The sequence below is a fragment of the Coturnix japonica genome, unplaced genomic scaffold (assembly GCF_054131305.1).
Source record: "Coturnix japonica strain WE unplaced genomic scaffold, WE-NBRP24 Scf072, whole genome shotgun sequence".
Classification (NCBI taxonomy): Eukaryota; Metazoa; Chordata; class Aves; order Galliformes; family Phasianidae; genus Coturnix; species Coturnix japonica.
In genome coordinates this window covers 435,743-459,595 of record NW_028188975.1, presented here as the reverse complement: position 1 = coordinate 459,595, position 23,853 = coordinate 435,743, and the positions used below count along the sequence as shown (strand labels likewise).

At 54.9% G+C, this 23,853-nt stretch overlaps 1 protein-coding gene across 10 annotated transcripts in view; it reads right to left on the bottom strand.

The window, feature by feature from the left end:
- Positions 1 to 23,853, bottom strand: part of LOC107310655 (nuclear receptor-binding protein 2) — a 58,337-nt gene continuing 34,484 nt past the window's right edge. For 5 of the 10 annotated variants that reach the window (XM_085533961.1, XM_085533962.1, XM_085533959.1 and 2 more), the window contains exons 12-18: positions 19,155 to 19,257; positions 15,557 to 15,607; positions 15,257 to 15,392; positions 9,986 to 10,039; positions 8,098 to 8,161; positions 3,206 to 3,261; positions 1 to 1,349 (exon numbers count right to left, since the gene is read on the bottom strand). In XM_085533961.1, the coding sequence (XP_085390087.1) occupies positions 1,281 to 1,349; positions 3,206 to 3,261; positions 8,098 to 8,161; positions 9,986 to 10,039; positions 15,257 to 15,392; positions 15,557 to 15,607; positions 19,155 to 19,257 (533 nt within the window). In that variant the 3' untranslated portion in view covers positions 1 to 1,280. Of the gene's footprint in view, positions 1,350 to 3,205; positions 3,262 to 8,093; positions 8,162 to 9,985; positions 10,040 to 15,256; positions 15,393 to 15,556; positions 15,608 to 19,154; positions 19,258 to 23,853 lie in introns of all 10 variants that reach the window. The other 5 variants (XR_014941335.1, XR_014941334.1, XM_085533965.1 and 2 more) reach the window with 3 other exon arrangements.

Sequence of the window (23,853 nt, the reverse complement as noted above, 5' to 3'; positions counted from 1 at the left end):
TTGTGAGCAGAGTCCATTCCTTGTGTTACAACCCATTGCTCTCCCACTTGGTCTTGTCTCACGCCACCATAGAGACCCATAGAGACCCCATAGATCCCCATAGAGACCCCATAGATCCCTAATAGAGACCCCAAAGACCCCCGAGTCCATTCGTTGTGTGCAGAGTCCATTCCTCGTGTTACAACCCATTGCTCTCCCACTTGCTGTTGTCTTACGCCACCCACGGGCTGCAATGATTCATCCTGGAGCTGCCCCATTGCAGGAGCTGGGTCCGGACCCACGGCTGCTCCTTGTAGGGTTTGTGCCCATCCCAAAGCACAGGGACTCATAGACCCCATAGATCCCCATAGAGACCTCATAGAGACCCATAGAGACCGATAGAGACCCCATAGATCCCCACAGAGACCTCATAGAGACACATAGAGACCGATAGAGACCCCATAGATCCCCATAGAGAACCATAGAGACCACAAAGATCCCCATAGAGACCCATAGAGACCCCATAGAGAACCATAGAGACCCCATAGAGAACCACAGAGACCACATAAACCCCATAGAGACCCTATAGGCCCCATAGAGACCCATAGAAACCCTATAGACCCCATAGAGTCCCCATAGATCCCCATAGAGACCCCAAGGACACCATAGATCCCAATAGAGACCCATAGAGACCCCATAGATCCCCATAGAGACCCCATAGATCCCCATAGATCCCCATAGAGATTCCATAGACCCCATAGTTGTGCCCCGGTGGCGCATTGGGTCGCTGCTGAAGGAGTCAGGGCTGGGATTGAGCTGGTGCAGAGTCCATTCCTTGTGTTATAACCAATAGATCCCCATAGAGACCCCATAGAGACCCATAGAGACCCCAAAGATCCCCATAGAGACCCCATAGACCCCCATAGAGACCCCATAGACCCCATAGAGTCCCCATAGATCCCCATAGAGACCCCAAGGACACCATAGATCCCCATAGAGACCCCAAGGACACCATAGATCTCAATAGAGACCCATAGAGACCCCATAGATCCCCATAGAGACCCCATAGATCCCTAATAGAGACCCCAAAGACCCCCGAGTCCATTCGTTGTGTGCAGAGTCCATTCCTCGTGTTACAACCCATTGCTCTCCCACTTGCTGTTGTCTTACGCCACCCACGGGCTGCAATGATTCATCCTGCAGCTGCCCCATTGCAGGAGCTGGGTCCGGACCCACGGCTGCTCCTTGTAGGGTTTGTGCCCATCCCAAAGCACAGGGACCCCATAGAGCCCAGTCCTGATTCACAGGGGAGCAGAGCGGTGCTTGTGGAAGGCGTTCTCCAGGAAGCTGGCCAGCTTCTCACAGTCATCCTGAATAGAAAAGAGAAAGCAAATGTGGTCTTTATGGGGTCCTATGTGGCTCCTATAGGGTCCTTATGGGATCCTATGGGGTCCTTACAGGGTCCTATGTGGTCCTTATGGGGTCCTATGTGGTCTATATGGGGTCCTATGGGGTCCTTATGCGGTCCTTACAGGGTCCTATGTGGTCTTTATGGGGTCCTTATGTGGTCCTTACAGGGTCCTATGTGGTCTTTATGGGGTCCTATGTGGCTCCTATAGGGTCCTTATGGGATCCTACGGGGTCCTTACAGGGTCCTATGTGGTCCTTATGGGGTCCTATGTGGTCTATATGGGGTCCTATGGGGTCCTTATGCGGTCCTTACAGGGTCCTATGTGGGCTTTATGGGGTCCTATGTGGTCCTTATGGGGTCCTATGGGGTCCTTATGGGGTCCTATATGATCCTTACAGGGTCCTATGTGGTCTTTATGTAGTCCCATGTGGTCCTTATGGGGTCCTATGTGGTCTTTATGGGGTCATTATAGGGTCCTATGTGGTCCTTATGGGGTCCTATGTGGTCTTTATGGGGTCATTATAGGGTCCTATGTGGTCTTTATGGGGTCATTATAGGGTCCTATGTGGTCTTTATGGGGTCCTATGTGGCTCCTATAGGGTCCTTATGGGGTCCTATGTGGTCCTTAAAGGATCCTATGTGGTCTTTATGGAGTCCTATGTGGTCCTTATGGGGAGCTATGTGGTCTTTATGGGGTCCTATGTGGTCCTTATGGGGTCCTATGGGGTCCTATGTGGTCTTTATGGAGTCCTTATGGGGTCCTATGTGGTCTATACGGGGTCCTATGGGGTCCTCATGGGGTCCTATGAGGTCCTATCTGGTCTTTATGGGGTCCTTATGGGGTCCTATGTGGTCTATATGGGGTCCTATGGGGTCCTCATGGGGTCCTTTGGGGTCATATGTGGTCCTTATGGGGTCATATGTGGTCTATATGGGGTCCCATGGGGTCTTTATGGGGTCCTATGTGGTCTTTATGGGGTCCTTATGGGGTCCTATGGGGTCCTATCCGGTCCTTATGGGATCCTATGTGGTATTTAAGGGGGCCATATGGGGTCCTATGTGGTCCTATGTGGTCTTTATGGCATCCTATGTTTTCCTTATGGGGTCCTATGTGGCTCCTATGTGGTCCTTATGGGGTTCTTATGGGGTCCTATATGGTCCATATGGGGTCCTTAAGGGGCTCTATGTGGTCTATTATGGGGTCTTTATGGGGTCCTATGTGGTCCTTATGGAGTCCTATGTGGTCCTTATGGGGTTCTTATGGGGTCCTATGTGGTCCTTATGGGGTCCTATGGGGTCCTTATGGGTTCCTATGTGGTCCTTATGGGGTTCTTATGGGGTCCTTATGGGGTCCTATGGGGTCCTTATGGGTTCCTATGTGGTCCATATGGGGTTCTTATGGGGTCCTATGTGGTCCTTATGGGGTCCTATGGGGTCCTTATGGGTTCCTATGTGGTCCATATGAGGTCCTATGGGGTCCTTATGGAGTCCTATGGGGTCCTTATGGGTTCCTATGTGGTCCTTATGGGGTCCTATGTGGTCCATATGGGGTCCTATGTGGTCCATATGGGGTCCTATGGGGTCCTATGGGGTCCTTATGGGTTTCTATGTGGTCCTCATGGGGTCCTTATGGGATCCTATGGGGTCCTATGTGGTCCTAATGGGTCCTTATGGGGTCCTATGTGGTCTATATGGAGTCCTATGGGGTCCTTATGGGGTCCAATGTGGTCCTTATGGGGTTCTTATGGGGTCCTATGGGGTCCTTGTGGGTTCCTCTGTGGATATGGGGCAGGCAGGTCGGTGCTGCAGCGTTACCTCGTGGATGAAGCCGTAATGCACCAGCTCTGTGGCGAGATCCTTGGAGTTATCAGCTGCAAAGGGAAGGGACATGAGCTATGGGGCAGAACGACCCCTAACTAACCTGATCTATGGGGCAGAACGACCCCTAACTAACCTGAGCTACGGGGCAGAACGACCCCTAACTAACCTGAGCTATGGGGCAGTGCGACCCCTAACTAACCTGAGCTATGGGGCAGTGCGACCCCTAACTAACCTGAGCTATGGGGCAGAGCGACCCCTAACTAACCTGATCTATGGGGCAGAACGACCCCTAACTAACCTGATCTATGGGGCAGAACGACCCCTAACTAACCTGATCTATGGGGCAGAACGACCCCTAACTAACCTGATCTATGGGGCAGAGCGACCCCTAACTAACCTGAGCTATGGGGCAGAGCGACCCCTAACTAACCTGAGCTATGGGGCAGAGCGACCCCTAACTAACCTGAGCTATGGGGCAGAACGACCCCTAACTAACCTGATCTATGGGGCAGAACGACCCCTAACTAACCTGAGCTACGGGGCAGAACGACCCCTAACTAACCTGAGCTATGGGGCAGTGCGACCCCTAACTAACCTGAGCTATGGGGCAGTGCGACCCCTAACTAACCTGAGCTATGGGGCAGAGCGACCCCTAACTAACCTGATCTATGGGGCAGAACGACCCCTAACTAACCTGATCTATGGGGCAGAACGACCCCTAACTAACCTGATCTATGGGGCAGAGCGACCCCTAACTAACCTGAGCTATGGGGCAGAGCGACCCCTAACTAACCTGAGCTATGGGGCAGAGCGACCCCTAACTAACCTGAGCTATGGGGCAGAACGACCCCTAACTAACCTGATCTATGGGGCAGAGCGACCCCTAACTAACCTGAGCTATGGGGCAGAACGACCCCTAACTAACCTGAGCTATGGGGCAGAGCGACCCCTAACTAACCTGAGCTATGGGGCAGAACGACCCCTAACTAACCTGAGATATGGGGCAGAACGACCCCTAACTAACCTGAGCTATGGGGCAGAACGACCCCTAACTAACCTGAGCTATGGGGCCGTATTACCCCTAACTTACCTGATCTATGGGGCAGTGCGACCCCTAACTAACCTGATCTATGGGGCAGTGCGACCCCTAACTTACCTGATCTATGGGGCAGTGCAACCCCTAACTAACCTGATCTATGGGGCAGTGCGACCCCTAACTAACCTGATCTATGGGGCAGTGCAACCCCTAACTAACCTGATCTATGGGGCAGTGCGACCCCTAACTAACCTGAGCTATGGGGCAGAACGACCCCTAACTAACCTGATCTATGGGGCAGTGCGACCCCTAACTTACCTGATCTATGGGGCAGTGCGACCCCTAACTAACCTGATCTATGGGGCAGTGCGACCCCTAACTAACCTGATCTATGGGGCAGTGCGACCCCTAACTAACCTGATCTATGGGGCAGAACGACCCCTAACTAACCTGAGCTATGGGGCAGAACGACCCCTAACTAACCTGATCTATGGGGCAATACTACCCCTAACTAACCTGAGCTATGGGGCAGAACGACCCCTAACTAACCTGATCTATGGGGCAGAACGACCCCTAACTAACCTGATCTATGGGGCAGAACGACCCCTAACTAACCTGAGCTATGGGGCAGAACGACCCCTAACTAACCTGATCTATGGGGCAGAACGACCCCTAACTAACCTGAGCTATGGGGCAGAACGACCCCTAACTAACCTGAGCTATGGGGCAGTATGACCCCTAACTAACCTGAGCTATGGGGCAGAACGACCCCTAACTAACCTGAGCTATGGGGCAGTGCGACCCCTAACTAACCTGATCTATGGGGCAGTGTGACCCCTAACTAACCTGATCTGTGGGGCAGAACGACCCCTAACTAACCTGATCTATGGGGCAGAACGACCCCTAACTAACCTGATCTATGGGGCAGTATGACCCCTAACTAACCTGAGCTATGGGGCAGAACGACCCCTAACTAACCTGATCTATGGGGCAGAACGACCCCTAACTAACCTGAGCTATGGGGCAGAACGACCCCTAACTAACCTGAGCTATGGGGCAGAACGACCCCTAACTAACCTGATCTATCGGGCAGAGCGACCCCTAACTAACCTGAGCTATGGGGCAGAACGACCCCTAACTAACCTGATCTATGGGGCAGTGCGACCCCTAACTTACCTGATCTATGGGGCAGTGCGACCCCTAACTAACCTGATCTATGGGGCAGTGCGACCCCTAACTAACCTGATCTATGGGGCAGTGCGACCCCTAACTAACCTGATCTATGGGGCAGAACGACCCCTAACTAACCTGAGCTATGGGGCAGAACGACCCCTAACTAACCTGATCTATGGGGCAATACTACCCCTAACTAACCTGAGCTATGGGGCAGAACGACCCCTAACTAACCTGATCTATGGGGCAGAACGACCCCTAACTAACCTGATCTATGGGGCAGAACGACCCCTAACTAACCTGAGCTATGGGGCAGAACGACCCCTAACTAACCTGATCTATGGGGCAGAACGACCCCTAACTAACCTGAGCTATGGGGCAGAACGACCCCTAACTAACCTGAGCTATGGGGCAGTATGACCCCTAACTAACCTGAGCTATGGGGCAGAACGACCCCTAACTAACCTGAGCTATGGGGCAGTGCGACCCCTAACTAACCTGATCTATGGGGCAGTGTGACCCCTAACTAACCTGATCTGTGGGGCAGAACGACCCCTAACTAACCTGATCTATGGGGCAGAACGACCCCTAACTAACCTGATCTATGGGGCAGTATGACCCCTAACTAACCTGAGCTATGGGGCAGAACGACCCCTAACTAACCTGATCTATGGGGCAGAACGACCCCTAACTAACCTGAGCTATGGGGCAGAACGACCCCTAACTAACCTGAGCTATGGGGCAGAACGACCCCTAACTAACCTGATCTATGGGGCAGAGCGACCCCTAACTAACCTGAGCTATGGGGCAGAACGACCCCTAACTAACCTGAGCTATGGGGCAGAACGACCCCTAACTAACCTGATCTATGGGGCAGAGCGACCCCTAACTAACCTGAGCTATGGGGCAGAACGACCCCTAACTAACCTGATCTATGGGGCAGAACGACCCCTAACTAACCTGATCTATGGGGCAGAACGACCCCTAACTAACCTGATCTATGGGGCAGAACGACCCCTAACTAACCTGATCTATGGGGCAGTGCGACCCCTAACTAACCTGAGCTATGGGGCAGAACGACCCCTAACTAACCTGAGCTATGGGGCAGTGCGACCCCTAACTAACCTGAGCTATGGGGCAGAACGACCCCTAACTAACCTGAGCTATGGGGCAATACTACCCCTAACTAACCTGATCTATGGGGCAGTGCGACCCCTAACTAACCTGAGCTATGGGGCAGAACGACCCCTAACTGACCTGAGCTATGGGGCAGAACGATCCCTAACTAACCTGATCTATGGGGCAGAACGACCCCTAACTAACCTGAGCTATGGGGCAGTATGACCCCTAACTAACCTGAGCTATGGGGCAGAACGACCCCTAACTAACCTGATCTATGGGGCAGAACGACCCCTAACTAACCTGATCTATGGGGCAGAACGACCCCTAACTAACCTGATCTATGGGGCAGAGCGACCCCTAACTAACCTGAGCTATGGGGCAGTGCGACCCCTAACTAACCTGATCTATGGGGCAGAACGACCCCTAACTAACCTGATCTATGGGGCAGAGCGACCCCTAACTAACCTGAGCTATGGGGCAGAACGACCCCTAACTAACCTGAGCTATGGGGCAGAACGACCCCTAACTAACCTGAGCTATGGGGCAATACTACCCCTAACTAACCTGATCAATGGGGCAGTGCGACCCCTAACTAACCTGAGCTATGGGGCAGAACGACCCCTAACTGACCTGAGCTATGGGGCAGAACGATCCCTAACTAACCTGATCTATGGGGCAGAACGACCCCTAACTAACCTGAGTTATGGGGCAGAACGACCCCTAACTGACCTGAGCTATGGGGCAGAACGACCCCTAACTGACCTGAGCTATGGGGCAGTATGACCCCTAACTAACCTGAGCTATGGGGCAGTGCGACCCCTAACTAACCTGAGCTATGGGGCAGTGCGACCCCTAACTAACCTGATCTATGGGGCAGAACGACCCCTAACTAACCTGAGCTATGGGGCAGTGCGACCCCTAACTAACCTGATCTATGGGGCAGAATGACCCCTAACTAACCTGAGCTATGGGGCAGTGCGACCCCTAACTAACCTGATCTATGGGGCAGAACGACCCCTAACTAACCTGAGCTATGGGGCAGTGCGACCCCTAACTAACCTGAGCTATGGGGCAGAACGACCCCTAACTAACCTGAGCTATGGGGCAGTGCGACCCCTAACTAACCTGATCTATGGGGCAGTGCGACCCCTAACTAACCTGAGCTATGGGGCAGAACGACCCCTAACTAACCTGATCTATGGGGCAGAATGACCCCTAACTAACCTGAGCTATGGGGCAGTGCGACCCCTAACTAACCTGATCTATGGGGCAGTGCGACCCCTAACTAACCTGAGCTATGGGGCAGAACGACCCCTAACTAACCTGAGCTATGGGGCAGTGCGACCCCTAACTAACCTGAGCTATGGGGCAGAACGACCCCTAACTGACCTGAGCTATGGGGCAGAACGACCCCTAACTAACCTGATCTATGGGGCCGTATTACCCCTAACTTACCTGATCTATGGGGCAGTACTACCCCTAACTAACCTGATCTATGGGGCAAGAACCTGAGCTATGGGGCAGTACTTCCCCCATAGGAATCAATGTGACCTACTGGGCAGCAAGTCGTAGCTCAGCTGTCGGTGCAACTTGTCCTCCAGGATCAGCAGCAGCGTGAGCTGCAGAGAGAACAGAGAGCTCTGAACACACACCTATAGGGGCAGCATCAATGTTGGAAGCTGCTATGGGGCAGGCAATGGGGTGCTGGGCAATGGGGTTGGAAGCTGCCGCTATGGGGCAGGCAATGGGGTGCTGGGCAATGGGGTTGGAAGCTGCTGCTATGGGGCAGGGGGGGGTTGGAAGTTGCTGCTATGGGGCAGGGGGGGGTTGGAAGCTGCTGCTATGGGGCGGGGGGGGTTGGAAGCTGCTGCTATGGGGCAGGCAATGGGGTGCTGGGCAATGGGGTTGGAAGCTGCTGCTATGGGGCAGGGGGGGGGTTGGAAGCTGCTGCTATGGGGCAGGGGGGGGTTGGAAGCCGCTGCTATGGGGCAGGGGGGGTTGGAAGCCGCTGCTATGGGGCAGGGGGGGGTTGGAAGCTGCTGCTATGGGGCGGGGGGGGTTGGAAGCCGCTGCTATGGGGCAGGGGGGGGTTGGAAGCCGCTGCTATGGGGCAGGGGGGGTTGGAAGCCGCTGCTATGGGGCAGGGGGGTGTTGGAAGCCGCTGCTATGGGGCAGGGGGGGGTTGGAAGCTGCTGCTATGGGGCAGGGGGGGGATGGAAGCTGCTGCTATGGGGCAGGGGGGGGTTGGAAGCTGCTGCTATGGGGCAGGGGGGGGATGGAAGCCGCTGCTATGGGGCAGGGGGGGTTGGAAGCCGCTGCTATGGGGCAGGGGGGGGTTGGAAGCTGCTGCTATGGGGCAGGGGGGGGATGGAAGCTGCTGCTATGGGGCAGGGGGGGGTTGGAAGCTGCTGCTATGGGGCAGGGGGGGGATGGAAGCTGCTGCTATGGGGCAGGGGGGGTTGGAAGCTGCTGCTATGGGGCAGGGGGGGGATGGAAGCTGCTGTTATGGGGCAGGGGGGGGTTGGAAGCTGCTGCTATGGGGCAGGGGGGGTTGGAAGCCGCTGCTATGGGGCAGGGGGGGGTTGGAAGCTGCTGCTATGGGGCAGGGGGGGTTGGAAGCTGCTGCTATGGGGCAGGGGGGGTTGGAAGCCGCTGCTATGGGGCAGGGGGGGGTTGGAAGCCGCTGCTATGGGGCAGGGGGGGTTGGAAGCTGCTGCTATGGGGCAGGGGGGGGTTGGAAGCTGCTGCTATGGGGCAGGGGGGGTTGGAAGCCGCTGCTATGGGGCAGGGGGGGTTGGAAGCCGCTGCTATGGGGCAGGGGGGGTTGGAAGCCGCTGCTATGGGGCAGGGGGGGGGGTGGAAGCCGCTGCTATGGGGCAGGGGGGGGTTGGAAGTTGCTGCTATGGGGCAGGGGGTGGTTGGAAGCTGCTGCTATGGGGCAGGGGGGGGTTGGAAGCTGCTGCTATGGGGCGGGGGGTGTTGGAAGCTGCTGCTATGGGGCGGGCAATGGGGTGCTGGGCAATGGGGTTGGAAGCTGCTGCTATGGGGCAGGGGGGGTTGGAAGCTGCTGCTATGGGGCAGGGGGGGGTTGGAAGCTGCTGCTATGGGGCAGGGGGGGGTTGGAAGTTGCTGCTATGGGGCAGGGGGGGGTTGGAAGTTGCTGCTATGGGGCAGGGGGGGGTTGGAAGCCGCTGCTATGGGGCGGGCAATGGGGTTGGAAGCTGCTGCTATGGGGCGGGCAATGGGGTTGGAAGCTGCTGCTATGGGGCAGGGGGGGGTTGGAAGTTGCTGCTATGGGGCAGGGGGGGGTTGAAAGCCGCTGCTATGGGGCAGGGGGGGGTTGGAAGCTTCTTTTGCTCCATATAGAGCTGATCCTTTGGTCCCATAGCAAAGCTGGGCTGCAGCGCACAGAGCAGGAGCCGCTTGTGGGGCCGGGTACTCACATGCCACTGAGTCTTGTCCTCATTGAGCTCCATGTTACATTGCATCTGCACCACCTGCAAGAGACCAAAGGGAGCGTCAATGACTGACAGCCCATTGATTATCACTGACACCATTGATTATCACTGACAGCCCATTGATTATCACTGACACCATTGATTATCACTGACACCATTGATTATCACTGACACCATTGATTATCACTGACACCATTGATTATCACTGACAGCCCATTGATTATCACTGACAGCCCATTGATTATCACTGACACCATTGATTATCACTGACACCATTGATTATCACTGACACCATTGATTATCACTGACAGCCCATTGATTATCACTGACACCATTGATTATCACTGACACCATTGATTATCACTATCAGCCCATTGATTATCACTGACAGCCCATTGATTATCACTGACACCATTGATTATCACTGACACCATTGATTATCACTGACAGCCCATTGATTATCACTGACAGCCCATTGATTATCACTGACACCATTGATTATCACTGACAGCCCATTGATTATCACTGACACCATTGATTATCACTGACACCATTGATTATCACTGACACCATTGATTATCACTATCAGCCCATTGATTATCACTGACACCATTGATTATCACTGACAGCCCATTGATTATCACTGACACCATTGACTATCACTGACACCATTGATTATCACTATCAGCCCATTGATTATCACTGACAGCCCATTGATTATCACTGACACCATTGATTATCACTGACACCATTGATTATCACTGACAGCCCATTGATTATCACTGACAGCCCATTGACTATCACTGACACCATTGATTATCACTGACACCATTGACTATCACTGACACCATTGATTATCACTGACAGCCCATTGATTATCACTGACACCATTGATTATCACTGACACCATTGATTATCACTGACACCATTGATTATCACTGACACCATTGATTATCACTGACAGCCCATTGATTATCACTGACAGCCCATTGATTATCACTGACACCATTGATTATCACTGACACCATTGATTATCACTGACACCATTGATTATCACTGACAGCCCATTGATTATCACTGACACCATTGATTATCACTGACACCATTGATTATCACTATCAGCCCATTGATTATCACTGACAGCCCATTGATTATCACTGACACCATTGATTATCACTGACACCATTGATTATCACTGACAGCCCATTGATTATCACTGACAGCCCATTGATTATCACTGACACCATTGATTATCACTGACAGCCCATTGATTATCACTGACACCATTGATTATCACTGACACCATTGATTATCACTGACACCATTGATTATCACTATCAGCCCATTGATTATCACTGACACCATTGATTATCACTGACAGCCCATTGATTATCACTGACACCATTGACTATCACTGACACCATTGATTATCACTATCAGCCCATTGATTATCACTGACAGCCCATTGATTATCACTGACACCATTGATTATCACTGACACCATTGATTATCACTGACAGCCCATTGATTATCACTGACAGCCCATTGACTATCACTGACACCATTGATTATCACTGACACCATTGACTATCACTGACACCATTGATTATCACTGACAGCCCATTGATTATCACTGACAGCCCATTGATTATCACTGACACCATTGATTATCACTGACACCATTGACTATCACTGACACCATTGATTATCACTATCAGCCCATTGATTATCACTGACACCATTGATTATCACTGACAGCCCATTGACTATCACTGACACCATTGATTATCACTGACACCATTGATTATCACTGACACCATTGATTATCACTGACAGCCCATTGATTATCACTATCAGCCCATTGATTATCACTATCAGCCCATTGATTATCACTGACAGCCCATTGATTATCACTGACACCATTGATTATCACTGACACCATTGATTATCACTGACACCATTGATTATCACTGACAGCCCATTGATTATCACTGACACCATTGATTATCACTGACAGCCCATTGATTATCACTGACAGCCCATTGATTATCACTGACACCATTGATTATCACTGACAGCCCATTGATTATCACTGACAGCCCATTGATTATCACTGACACCATTGATTATCACTGACACCATTGATTATCACTGACAGCCCATTGATTATCACTGACAGCCCATTGATTATCACTGACACCATTGATTATCACTGACACCATTGATTATCACTGACACCATTGATTATCACTGACAGCCCATTGACTATCACTGACACCATTGATTATCACTGACAGCCCATTGATTATCACTGACAGCCCATTGATTATCACTGACACCATTGACTATCACTGACAGCCCATTGATTATCACTATCAGCCCATTGATTATCACTGACAGCCCATTGACTATCACTGACACCATTGATTATCACTGACAGCCCATTGATTATTACTATCAGCCCATTGATTATCACTGACAGCATCACTGTGTACACAGCCCTGACTTGCGGAATCAAACTCCGTAATGCAGAGCTGGGTTATAACCTATAACTCCAAACCTGCACATTGTAAGGAGGAAAGTGTGTTACAGATCCAGGTGCAGCTAATCCATAATCAATAGTCTCCTCCTCAGTTTGATCCCATATTCATTGCATTCCCTATGGCCCCGTTCCCTCATTCCCCCTGACCCCATTCCCTTTGCTGTTGTTTTGGGGTGAAATTCTTCTGTTTTCTTCTTGGTGTTATTTGCTGTTATTGTTCTCCCATGTGGCATCAACCTGCCCAGGGGGATCTAATCCTTCTTGTCAGAGGTCTCGGACAGTTTCTTCTTATCTTTATTGCCCTCTTCTCTGGTTTTATTTTGACTTAGTGTCTGCAATTCCCCCTTTTCCTGCCCTTTTAAATCTACAGTTCCCCTTTGTTTGGTTTCTGTGCAGTTCCCCTTTCTGTTTCTATAGCCAAGTGTGACCTTACCACCATGTTGAGGCTTTGCTCACTCTTCATTCCCTCCAACCCCCCAGGGCCGCTTTGTTTTCCAAGCACGACTCTCAAATCTCCACTTCAAACCCAACCACCTGCCCGACCTTCACCTCCACCTGTAGGTGCTGCCCACAATGGCTGGGCTCCATTGAGCCCAACAGCCGGGTACCCAGGTAGAACCAAATAGGGAGGTGGTGGAGTCACCACTGGTCAGCTGTGACTCCATGGGGGGACATAAAACCTGTTGTTCAAAGCCCTTAGGATGTATCTGTGTCATGTACAGACCCCAAATGAGTCTCTGCCATCCCAAATGAGCCATTAGGGTTGGACAAGAGCTCGGGATGATGTGGATGTTGTAGCCATGGCCCTGTGCAAACTGATCTGGATGGAGGGAGATTAGATATAGAACCTCAACTGAGTCCATGGGGGGACACACAACCAGTTGTTCAATGTCCTTACGATGCATCTGTGTCATGTACAGACCCCAAATGAGTCTCTGCCATCCCAAATGAGACACTGAGGCTGGAAAGACCTCAGAATGACGTGGATGTTGTAGCCATGGCCCTGTGCAAACTGCTCTGGGTTAAAGAGGAGGGAGATTGGACACATAAACTCAGCTGTGACTCCATGGGGGGACATAAAACCAGTTGTTCAAAGCCCTTTGGATGCATCTGTGTCATGTACAGACCCCAAATGAGTCTCTGCCATCCCAAATGAGACACTGAGGCTGGAAAGGACCATGGGATGATGTGGATGTTGTAGCCATGGCCCTGTGCAAACGGATCTGGGTTAAAGAGGAGGGAGATTGGACACATAAACTCAGCTGTGACTCCATGGGGGGACATAAAACCAGTTGTTCAAAGCCCTTAGGATGCATCTGTGTCATGTAGAGACCCCAAATGAGCCTCTGCCATCCCAAATGAGCCATTGAGGTTGGAAAAGAACATGGGATGATGTGGATGTTGTAGCCATGGCCCTGTGCAAACTGCTCTGGGTTAAAGAGGAGGGAGATTGGACACATAAACTCAGCTGTGACTCCATGGGGGGACACATAAAACCAGTTGTTCAAAGCCCTTAGGATGCATCTGTGTCATGTACAGACCCCAAATGAGTCTCTGCCATCCCAAATGAGACACTGAAGCTGGAAAGACCTCAGAATGACGTGGATGTTGTAGCCATGGCCCTGTGCAAACTGATCTGGGTTAAAGAGGAGGGAGATTGGACATAGAACCTCAGCTGTGACTCCATGGGGGAACATAAAACCAGTTGTTCAAAGCCCTTAGGATGCATCTGTGTCATGTACAGACCCCAAATGAGTCTCTGCCATCCCAAACTGAGCCATTGAGGCTGGAAAGACCATGGGATGATGTGGATGTTGTAGCCATGGCCCTGTGCAAACTGATCTGGGTGGAGGGAGATTAGATATAGAACCTCAACTGAGTCCATGGGGGGACACACAACCAGTTGTTCAATGTCTTTAGGATGCATCTGTGTCATGCAGAGACCCCAGGACTCTAACAATACAGGAAATGGGGAAAGAAGGCTTTAAAACTGAGCTGCCCCCATAGAATCACTGCAAATAAGAGCTGAAAGGGTTCGTGCTATCTCTGTATCTCTACGATGCCACCCTATAGAATGATAGGAGTGTTGAGGTTGGAAAAGACCCCTAAGAACATCAGGTCTAATGTCCATCCAGCCCCATCTCACCCACTCATAGAGCCATTAAAACCACTGGGGTTGGAGCAGGACTCATAGATCCCCATGTTGGACCCCAACCCATCCCAATGCACCCAACCTTCATGATAACCCCAAATCAAACACACACAAAGACCCTGGATCTGAGATACCCAGCGAAATCCAACAGCCCAGGAGACAGAGATGGACTCACTGAGGTTATACCCAGCACCCGAAACTGATTCCAGGACACTAATAATACAGGAAATGGGGAAAGGAGGCTTTGAAACTGAGCTGCCCCCATAGAGTCAATGACAATAAAGGGCTCAGGATGCCACCCTATAGAATGATAGGAGTGTTGAGGTTGGAAAAGACCTCGAAGAACATCAGGTCTAATGTCCATCCAGCCCCATCTCACCCACATATAGAGCCATTAAAACCACTGGGGTTGGAGGAGGATTCATAGATCCCCATGTTGGACCCCAACCCACCCCACTGTGCTCACCAACCACGTCCCCAGGTGCCACATTGGCTCCATGACACCCCCAGGGATTCAAACCCCCTCCCCACTTTCCTGACTGTACCTGGCCTGACCCCTCACCTTCCTGGTCTCCACATCAAAGGGCTCCGGGGTGGGAGTTTTGGCTTTTTGAGGGTCCTCTGGGGGCTGAGAAAGAGCCCGTGGGAGGGCGTGGGGTCTGGAAACAGCGAAGTTCATCAGCGGGTAAATCCCATTCCTGGTATAGACACAGAGAGAGGAGATGACGAGTGAGTCCCATCCTCCTGCTGCCCCAAGGGATGGTCTGTTCATCCCCATGGAGAGCCGCAATGGGGCTCAAATGAGCGATTAAACACGGCCCTGCCAATGGGATGATCCATGTGATGGGACCCCAAAACCCACCTGACATCTTCTAAGAACTTGTCGAGCTCAAGGAACGAGACCTCAGAGTACCTGGGAGGGAAGGGTGGGGGGTCACCACCAGGGCAGGGTCCTGGGGCCTCCTCTATGGGGAGACCCCATAGAGACCTCATAGATCCCTAATAGAGACCCCATAGAACCTTCCTGCACCCACCACAGGCAAAGAGGGGGAATAAAGAAGAGAGACCCCATAGAGACCCCATAGAGACCCCATAGAGACCCCATAGAGACTCCATAGATCCCTAATAGAGACCCCATAGAGCTTTCCTGCACCCACCACAGGCAAAGAGGGGGAATAAAGAAGAGAGACCCCATAGAGACTCATAGATCCCCATAGAGACGCCATAGACCCCCATAGAGACCCCATAGAGACCCCATAGAGACTCCATAGATCCCTAATAGAGACCCCATAGAGCTTTCCTGCACCCACCACAGGCAAAGAGGGGGAATAAAGAAGAGAGACCCCATAGAGACCCCATAGAGACCCCATAGAGACCCCATAGAGACTCCATAGATCCCTAATAGAGACCCCATAGACCCTTTCCTGCACCCACCACAGGCAAAGAGGGGGAATAAAGAAGAGAGACCCCATAGAGACCCCATAGAGACCCCATAGAGACCTCATAGATCCCTAATAGAGACCCCATAGAACTTTCCTGCACCCACCACAGGCAAAGAGGGGGAATAAAGAAGAGAGACCCCATAGAGACCCATAGATCCCCATAGAGACGCCATAGACCCCCATAGAGACCCCATAGAGACCCCATAGAGACTCCATAGATCCCTAATAGAGACCCCATAGAACCTTCCTGCACCCACCACAGGCAAAGAGGGGGAATAAAGAAGAGAGACCCCATAGAGACCCATAGATCCCCATAGAGACGCCATAGACCCCCATAGAGACCCCATAGAGACCCCATAGAGACTCCATAGATCCCTAATAGAGACCCCATAGAGCTTTCCTGCACCCACCACAGGCAAAGAGGGGGAATAAAGAAGAGAGACCCCATAGAGACCCATAGATCCCCATAGAGACGCCATAGACCCCCATAGAGACCCCATAGAGACCCCATAGAGACCTCATAGATCCCTAATAGAGACCCCATAGAGCTTTCCTGCACCCACCACAGGCAAAGAGGGGGAATAAAGAAGAGAGACCCCATAGAGACCCCATAGAGACCCCATAGAGACTCCATAGATCCCTAATAGAGACCCCATAGAGCTTTCCTGCACCCACCACAGGCAAAGAGGGGGAATAAAGAAGAGAGACCCCATAGAGACCCCATAGAGACTCCATAGATCCCTAATAGAGACCCCATAGAGCTTTCCTGCACCCACCACCGGCAAAGAGGGGGAATAAAGAAGAGAGACCCCATAGAGACCCATAGATCCCCATAGAGACGCCATAGACCCCCATAGAGACCCCATAGAGACCCCATAGATCCCTAATAGAGACCCCATAGAACCTTCCTGCACCCACCACAGGCAAAGAGGGGGAATAAAGAAGAGAGACCCCATAGAGACCCATAGATCCCCATAGAGACGCCATAGACCCCCATAGAGACCCCATAGAGACCCCATAGAGACCCCATAGAGACTCCATAGATCCCTAATAGAGACCCCATAGAGCTTTCCTGCACCCACCACAGGCAAAGAGGGGGAATAAAGAAGAGAGACCCCATAGAGACCCATAGATCCCCATAGAGATGCCATAGACCCCCATAGAGACCCCATAGAGACCCCATAGAGACCTCATAGATCCCTAATAGAGACCCCATAGAACTTTCCTGCACCCACCACAGGCAAAGAGGGGGAATAAAGAAGAGAGACCCCATAGAGACCCATAGATCCCCATAGAGACGCCATAGACCCCCATAGAGACCCCATAGAGACCCCATAGAGACCCCATAGAGACTCCATAGATCCCTAATAGAGACCCCATAGAGCTTTCCTGCACCCACCACAGGCAAAGAGGGGGAATAAAGAAGAGAGACCCCATAGAGACCCATAGATCCCCATAGAGACGCCATAGACCCCCATAGAGACCCCATAGAGACCCCATAGAGACCTCATAGATCCCTAATAGAGACCCCATAGAACTTTCCTGCACCCACCACAGGCAAAGAGGGGGAATAAAGAAGAGAGACCCCATAGAGACCCATAGATCCCCATAGAGACGCCATAGACCCCCATAGAGACCCCATAGAGACCCCATAGAGACCCCATAGAGACCTCATAGATCCCTAATAGAGACCCCATAGAACTTTCCTGCACCCACCACAGGCAAAGAGGGGGAATAAAGAAGAGAGACCCCATAGAGACCCATAGATCCCCATAGAGACGCCATAGACCCCCATAGAGACCCCATAGAGACCCCATAGATGCCATAGGCAGCATAGATCCCCATAGAGACCCCATAGGTCCCTAATAGGCTGCCCCATTGCAGGAGCTGGGTCCAGACCCACGGCTGCTCCTGGCAGGGTTTGTGCCCATCCCAAAGCACAGGGACCCATAGACCCCATAGATCCCCATAGAGACCCCATAGATCCCCATAGAGACCCCATAGATCCCCATAGAGACCCATAGATCCCCATAGAGACCCCATAGATCCCCATAGAGACCCCACAGATCGCCACAGAGACCCCATAGATCCCCATAGAGACCCCACAGATCGCCACAGAGACCCCAAGGACACCATAGATCCCAATAGAGACACATAGAGACCCATAGATCCACATAGAGATTCCATAGACCCCATAGTTGTGCCCCGGTGGCGCATTGGGTCGCTGCTGAAGGAGTCAGGGCTGGGATTGAGCTGGTGCAGAGTCCATTCCTTGTGTTACAACCAATAGATCCCCATAGAGACCCATAGATCCCCATAGAGACCCCATAAACCCCATAGATCCCCATAGAGACCCATAGATCCCCATAGAGACCCCATAAACCCCATAGATCCCCATAGAGACCCATAGAGACCCCATAGGCCTCATAGATCCCCATAGAGACCCCATAGGCCCCATAGATCCCCATAGAGATTCCATAGACCCCATAGTTGTGCCCCGGTGGCGCATTGGGTCGCTGCTGAAGGAGTCAGGGCTGGGATTGAGCTGGTGCAGAGTCCATTCCTTGTGTTACAACCAATAGATCCCCATAGAGACCCATAGATCCCCATAGAGACCCCATAAACCCCATAGATCCCCATAGAGACCCATAGATCCCCATAGAGACACCATAGACCCCATAGATCCCTGATAGAGACCCATAGATCCCCATAGAGACCCATAGAGACCCCATAGGCCTCATAGATCCCCATAGAGACCCCATAGGCCCCATAGATCCCCATAGAGATTCCATAGACCCCATAGTTGTGCCCCGGTGGCGCATTGGGTCGCTGCTGAAGGAGTCAGGGCTGGGATTGAGCTGGTGCAGAGTCCATTCCTTGTGTTATAACCTATAGATCCCCATAAAGACCCCATAGAGACCCATAGAGACCCATAGAGTCCCCATAGACCCCAGAGATAGTGAGGTCAGGGGGGATGCAGGTATGGGGCTCACACCTTGTTGTGCTCCAAACCCTCACCTCCATTGAGCTCCGGGCCGACCCTGACGCCGGATCTCTGCCATCACCATGTTCAGGTCCAGCTCCTTTATCTTCTCCTCCACCACGTTCTCCGGCATCAGATCTATGGTAGAACCAAAGATGGGCATCAGTTGGAGGCGCTGCAGGGTGGGCTCTGTGCTCACTGCCATACTGGGCTCCTCCATCCCCACAGCTCCATGGGGCAGAAGCTCCTATGGGGCAGAAGCTCCATGGGGCAGGAGCTCCGTGGGGCAGGAGCTCCATGGGGCAGAAGCTCCGTGGGGCAGAAGCTCCATGGGGCAGGAGCTCCGTGGGGCAGAAGCTCCATGGGGCAGGAGCTCCGTGGGGCAGGAGCTCCATGGGGCAGGAGCTCCGTGGGGCAGGAGCTCCATGGGGCAGGAGCTCCATGGGGCAGGAGCTGCTATGGGGCAGGAGCTCCATGGGGCAGGAGCTGCTATGGGGCAGGAGCTCCATGGGGAAGGAGCTCCATGGGGCAGGAGCTGTGTGGGGCAGGAGCTGTGTGGGGCAGGAGCTCCTATGGGGCAGAAGCTCCGTGGGACAGGCGCTCCTATGGGGCAGGAGTTCCTATGGGGCAGGAGCTCTGTGGGGCAGAAGCTCCGTGGGGCAGGAGCTCCTATGGGGCAGGAGTTCCTATGGGGCAGGAGCTCTGTGGGGCAGGAGCTCCGTGGGGCAGTAGCTCCTATGGGGCAGGAGCTCCATGGGGCAGGAGCTCCGTGGGGCAGGAGCTCCGTGGGGCAGAAGCTCCATGGGGCAGGAGCTCCTATGGGGCAGGAGCTCCGTGGGGCAGGAGCTCCTATGGGGCAGGAGCTCTATGGGGCAGAAGCTCCATGGGGCAGGAGCTCTGTAGGGCAGAAGCTCCGTGGGGCAGGAGCTCTATGGGGCAGGAGCTCTATGGGGCAGAAGCTCCGTGGGGCAGGAGCTCCATGGGGCACGAGCTCCTTGGGGCAGGAGCTCCATGGGGCAGGAGCTCCATAGGGCAGAAGCTCCATGGGGCAGGAGCTCCATAGGGCAGGAGCTCTATGGGGCAGGAGCTCTGTGGGGCAGGAGCTCCTATGGGGCAGGAGCTCTGTGGGGCAGGAGCTCTATGGGGCAGGAGCTCTATGGGGCAGAAGCTCCATGGGGCAGGAGCTCTGTGGGGCAGGAGCTCTGTGGGGCAGGAGCTCCTATGGGGCAGGAGCTCCATGGGGCAGGAGCTCCTATGGGGCAGGAGCTCCATGGGGCAGGAGCTGCTATGGGGCAGGAGCTCTGTAGGGCAGGAGCTCCATAGGGCAGGAGCTGCTATGGGGCAGGAGCTCCATGGGGCAGGAGCTCCTATGGGGAAGGAGCTCCATGGGGCAGGAGCTGCTATGGGGCAGGAGCTCCATGGGGCAGGAGCTCCGTGGGGCAGGAGCTCCTATGGGGCAGGAGCTCTGTGGGGCAGGAGCTCTATGGGGCAGGAGCTCTCTGGGGCAGGAGCTGCTATGGGGCAGGAGCTCCTATGGGGCAGGAGCTCCATAGGGCAGGAGCTCCTATGGGGCAGAAGCTCCGTGGGGCAGGAGCTCCGTGGGGCAGGAGCTCCATGGGGCAGGAGCTCTGTGGGGCAGGAGCTCCATGGGGCAGGAGCTCTGTGGGGCAGAAGCTCCGTGGGGCAGGAGCTCCGTGGGACAGGAGCTCCTATGGGGCAGGAGCTCCGTGGGGCAGGAGCTCCATGGGGCAGGAGCTCCTTGGGGCAGGAGCTCGATGGGGCAGGAGCTCCTTGGGGCAGGAGCTCCCTGGGGCAGGAGCTCTGTGGGGCAGGAGCTCCATGGGGCAGGAGCTCCTTGGGGCAGGAGCTCGATGGGGCAGGAGCTCTATGGGGCAGGAGCTCCTATGGGGCAGGAGCTCCGTGGGGCAGGAGCTCCTATGGGGCAGAAGCTCCGTGGGGCAGGAGCTCCATGGGGCAGGAGCTCCATGGGGCAGGAGCTGTGTGGGGCAGGAGCTCCTATGGGGCAGAAGCTCCGTGGGGCAGGAGCTGCTATGGGGCTGGAGCTCCTATGGGGCAGAAGCTCCGTGGGGCAGGAGCTCCCATGGGGCAGGAGCTCCATGGGGCAGGAGCTCCTATGGGGCAGGAGCTCTGTGGGGCAGAAGCTCCGTGGGGCAGGAGCTCTATGGGGCAGGAGCTCTATGGGGCAGAAGCTCCATGGGGCAGGAGCTCCTATGGGGCAGGAGCTCTGTGGGGCAGGAGCTCCATGGGGCAGGAGCTCCATGGGGCAGGAGCTCCTAAGGGGCAGGAGCTCTGTGGGGCAGGAGCTCCATGGGGCAGGAGCTCCATGGGGCATGAGCTCTGTGGGGCAGAAGCTCCGTGGGGCAGGAGCTCCGTGGGGCAGGAGCTCCTATGGGGCAGGAGCTCTGTGGGGCAGGAGCTCCATGGGGCAGGAGCTCCATGGGGCAGGAGCTCTGTGGGGCAGAAGCTCCGTGGGGCAGGAGCTCCGTGGGGCAGGAGCTCCTATGGGGCAGAAGCTCCGTGGGGCAGGAGCTCCGTGGGGCAGGAGCTCCTATGGGGCAGAAGCTCCGTGGGGCAGGAGCTCCGTGGGGCAGGAGCTCCTATGGGGCAGGAGCTCCGTGGGGCAGGAGCTCTGTGGGGCAGGAGCTCTATGGGGCAGGAGCTCCTATGGGGCAGGAGCTCCGTGGGGCAGGAGCTCCTATGGGGCAGGAGCTCCATGGGGCAGGAGCTGTGTGGGGCAGGAGCTGTGTGGGGCAGGAGCTCCATGGGGCAGGAGCTGCTATGGGGCTGGAGCTCCTATGGGGCAGAAGCTCCGTGGGGCAGGAGCTCCCATGGGGCAGGAGCTCCATGGGGCAGGAGCTCCTATGGGGCAGGAGCTCTGTGGGGCAGAAGCTCCGTGGGGCAGGAGCTCTATGGGGCAGGAGCTCTATGGGGCAGAAGCTCCATGGGGCAGGAGCTCCTATGGGGCAGGAGCTCCGTGGGGCAGGAGCTCCTATGGGGCAGGAGCTCTGTGGGGCAGAAGCTCCGTGGGACAGGAGCTCCATGGGGCATGAGCTCCTTGGGGCAGGAGCTCCATGGGGCAGGAGCTCTATGGGGCAGGAGCTCCTATGGGGCAGGAGCTCTGTGGGGCAGGAGCTCCATGGGGCAGGAGCTCCATGGGGCAGGAGCTCTGTGGGGCAGAAGCTCCGTGGGGCAGGAGCTCTGTGGGGCAGGAGCTCCATGGGGCAGGAGCTCCATGGGGCAGGAGCTCTGTGGGGCAGAAGCTCCGTGGGGCAGGAGCTCCATGGGGCAGGAGCTCCGTGGGGCAGGAGCTCTATGGGGCAGGAGCTCCATGGGGCAGGAGCTCCGTGGGGCAGGAGCTCCTATGGGGCAGAAGCTCCGTGGGGCAGGAGCTCTATGGGGCAGGAGCTCCATGGGGCAGGAGCTCTGTGGGGCAGGAGCTCTATGGGGCAGGAGCTCCTATGGGGCAGGAGCTCCGTGGGGCAGGAGCTCCTATGGGGCAGAAGCTCCGTGGGGCAGGAGCTCCTATGGGGCAGGAGCTCCATGGGGCAGGAGCTGTGTGGGGCAGGAGCTGTGTGGGGCAGGAGCTCCATGGGGCAGGAGCTGCTATGGGGCTGGAGCTCCTATGGGGCAGAAGCTCCGTGGGGCAGGAGCTCCCATGGGGCAGGAGCTCCATGGGGCAGGAGCTCCGTGGGGCAGGAGCTCCATGGGGCAGGAGCTCTGTGGGGCAGAAGCTCCTTGGGGCAGGAGCTCCATGGGGCAGGAGCTCTATGGGGCAGGAGCTCCTATGGGGCAGGAGCTCCATAGGGCAGGAGCTCCTATGGGGCAGAAGCTCCACGGGGCAGGGGCTCTGTGGGGCAGGAGCTCCGTGGGGCAGGAGCTCCTATGGGGCAGGAGCTCTGTGGGGCAGGAGCTCTATGGGGCAGGAGCTCTATGGGGCAGAAGCTCCATGGGGCAGGAGCTCTGTAGGGCAGAAGCTCCATGGGGCAGGAGCTCCTATGGGGCAGGAGCTCCGTTGGGCAGGAGCTCCTATGGGGCAGGAGCTCTGTGGGGCAGGAGCTCCATGGGGCAGGAGCTCCATGGGGCAGGAGCTCCGTGGGGCAGGAGCTCCTATGGGGCAGGAGCTCTGTGGGGCAGGAGCTCTGTGGGGCAGAAGCTCCGTGGGGCAGGAGCTCCATGGGGCAGGAGCTCCTATGGGGCAGGAGCTCCTATGGGGCAGAAGCTCCGTGGGGCACGAGCTCCTTTGGGGCAGGAGCTCCATGGGGCAGGAGCTCTGTAGGGCAGGAGCTCTATGGGGCAGGAGCTCTATGGGGCAGAAGCTCCATGGGGCAGGAGCTCCGTGGGGCAGGAGCTCCGTGGGGCAGGAGCTCCATGGGGCAGGAGCTCCGTGGGGCAGGAGCTCCATGGGGCAGGAGCTCCTATGGGGCAGGAGCTCCATGGGGCAGGAGCTCTGTAGGGCAGAAACTCCATGGGGCAGGAGCTCCTATGGGGCAGGAGCTCCGTGGGGCAGGAGCTGCTATGGGGCAGGAGCTCTGTAGGGCAGAAGCTCCATGGGGCAGGAGCTCCTATGGGGCAGGAGCTCCATGGGGCAGGAGCTGCTATGGGGCAGGAGCTCTGTGGGGCAGGAGCTCCGTGGGGCAGGAGCTCCGTGGGGCAGGAGCTCCTATGGGGCAGGAGCTCTGTGGGGCAGGAGCTCCTATGGGGCAGGAGCTCTGT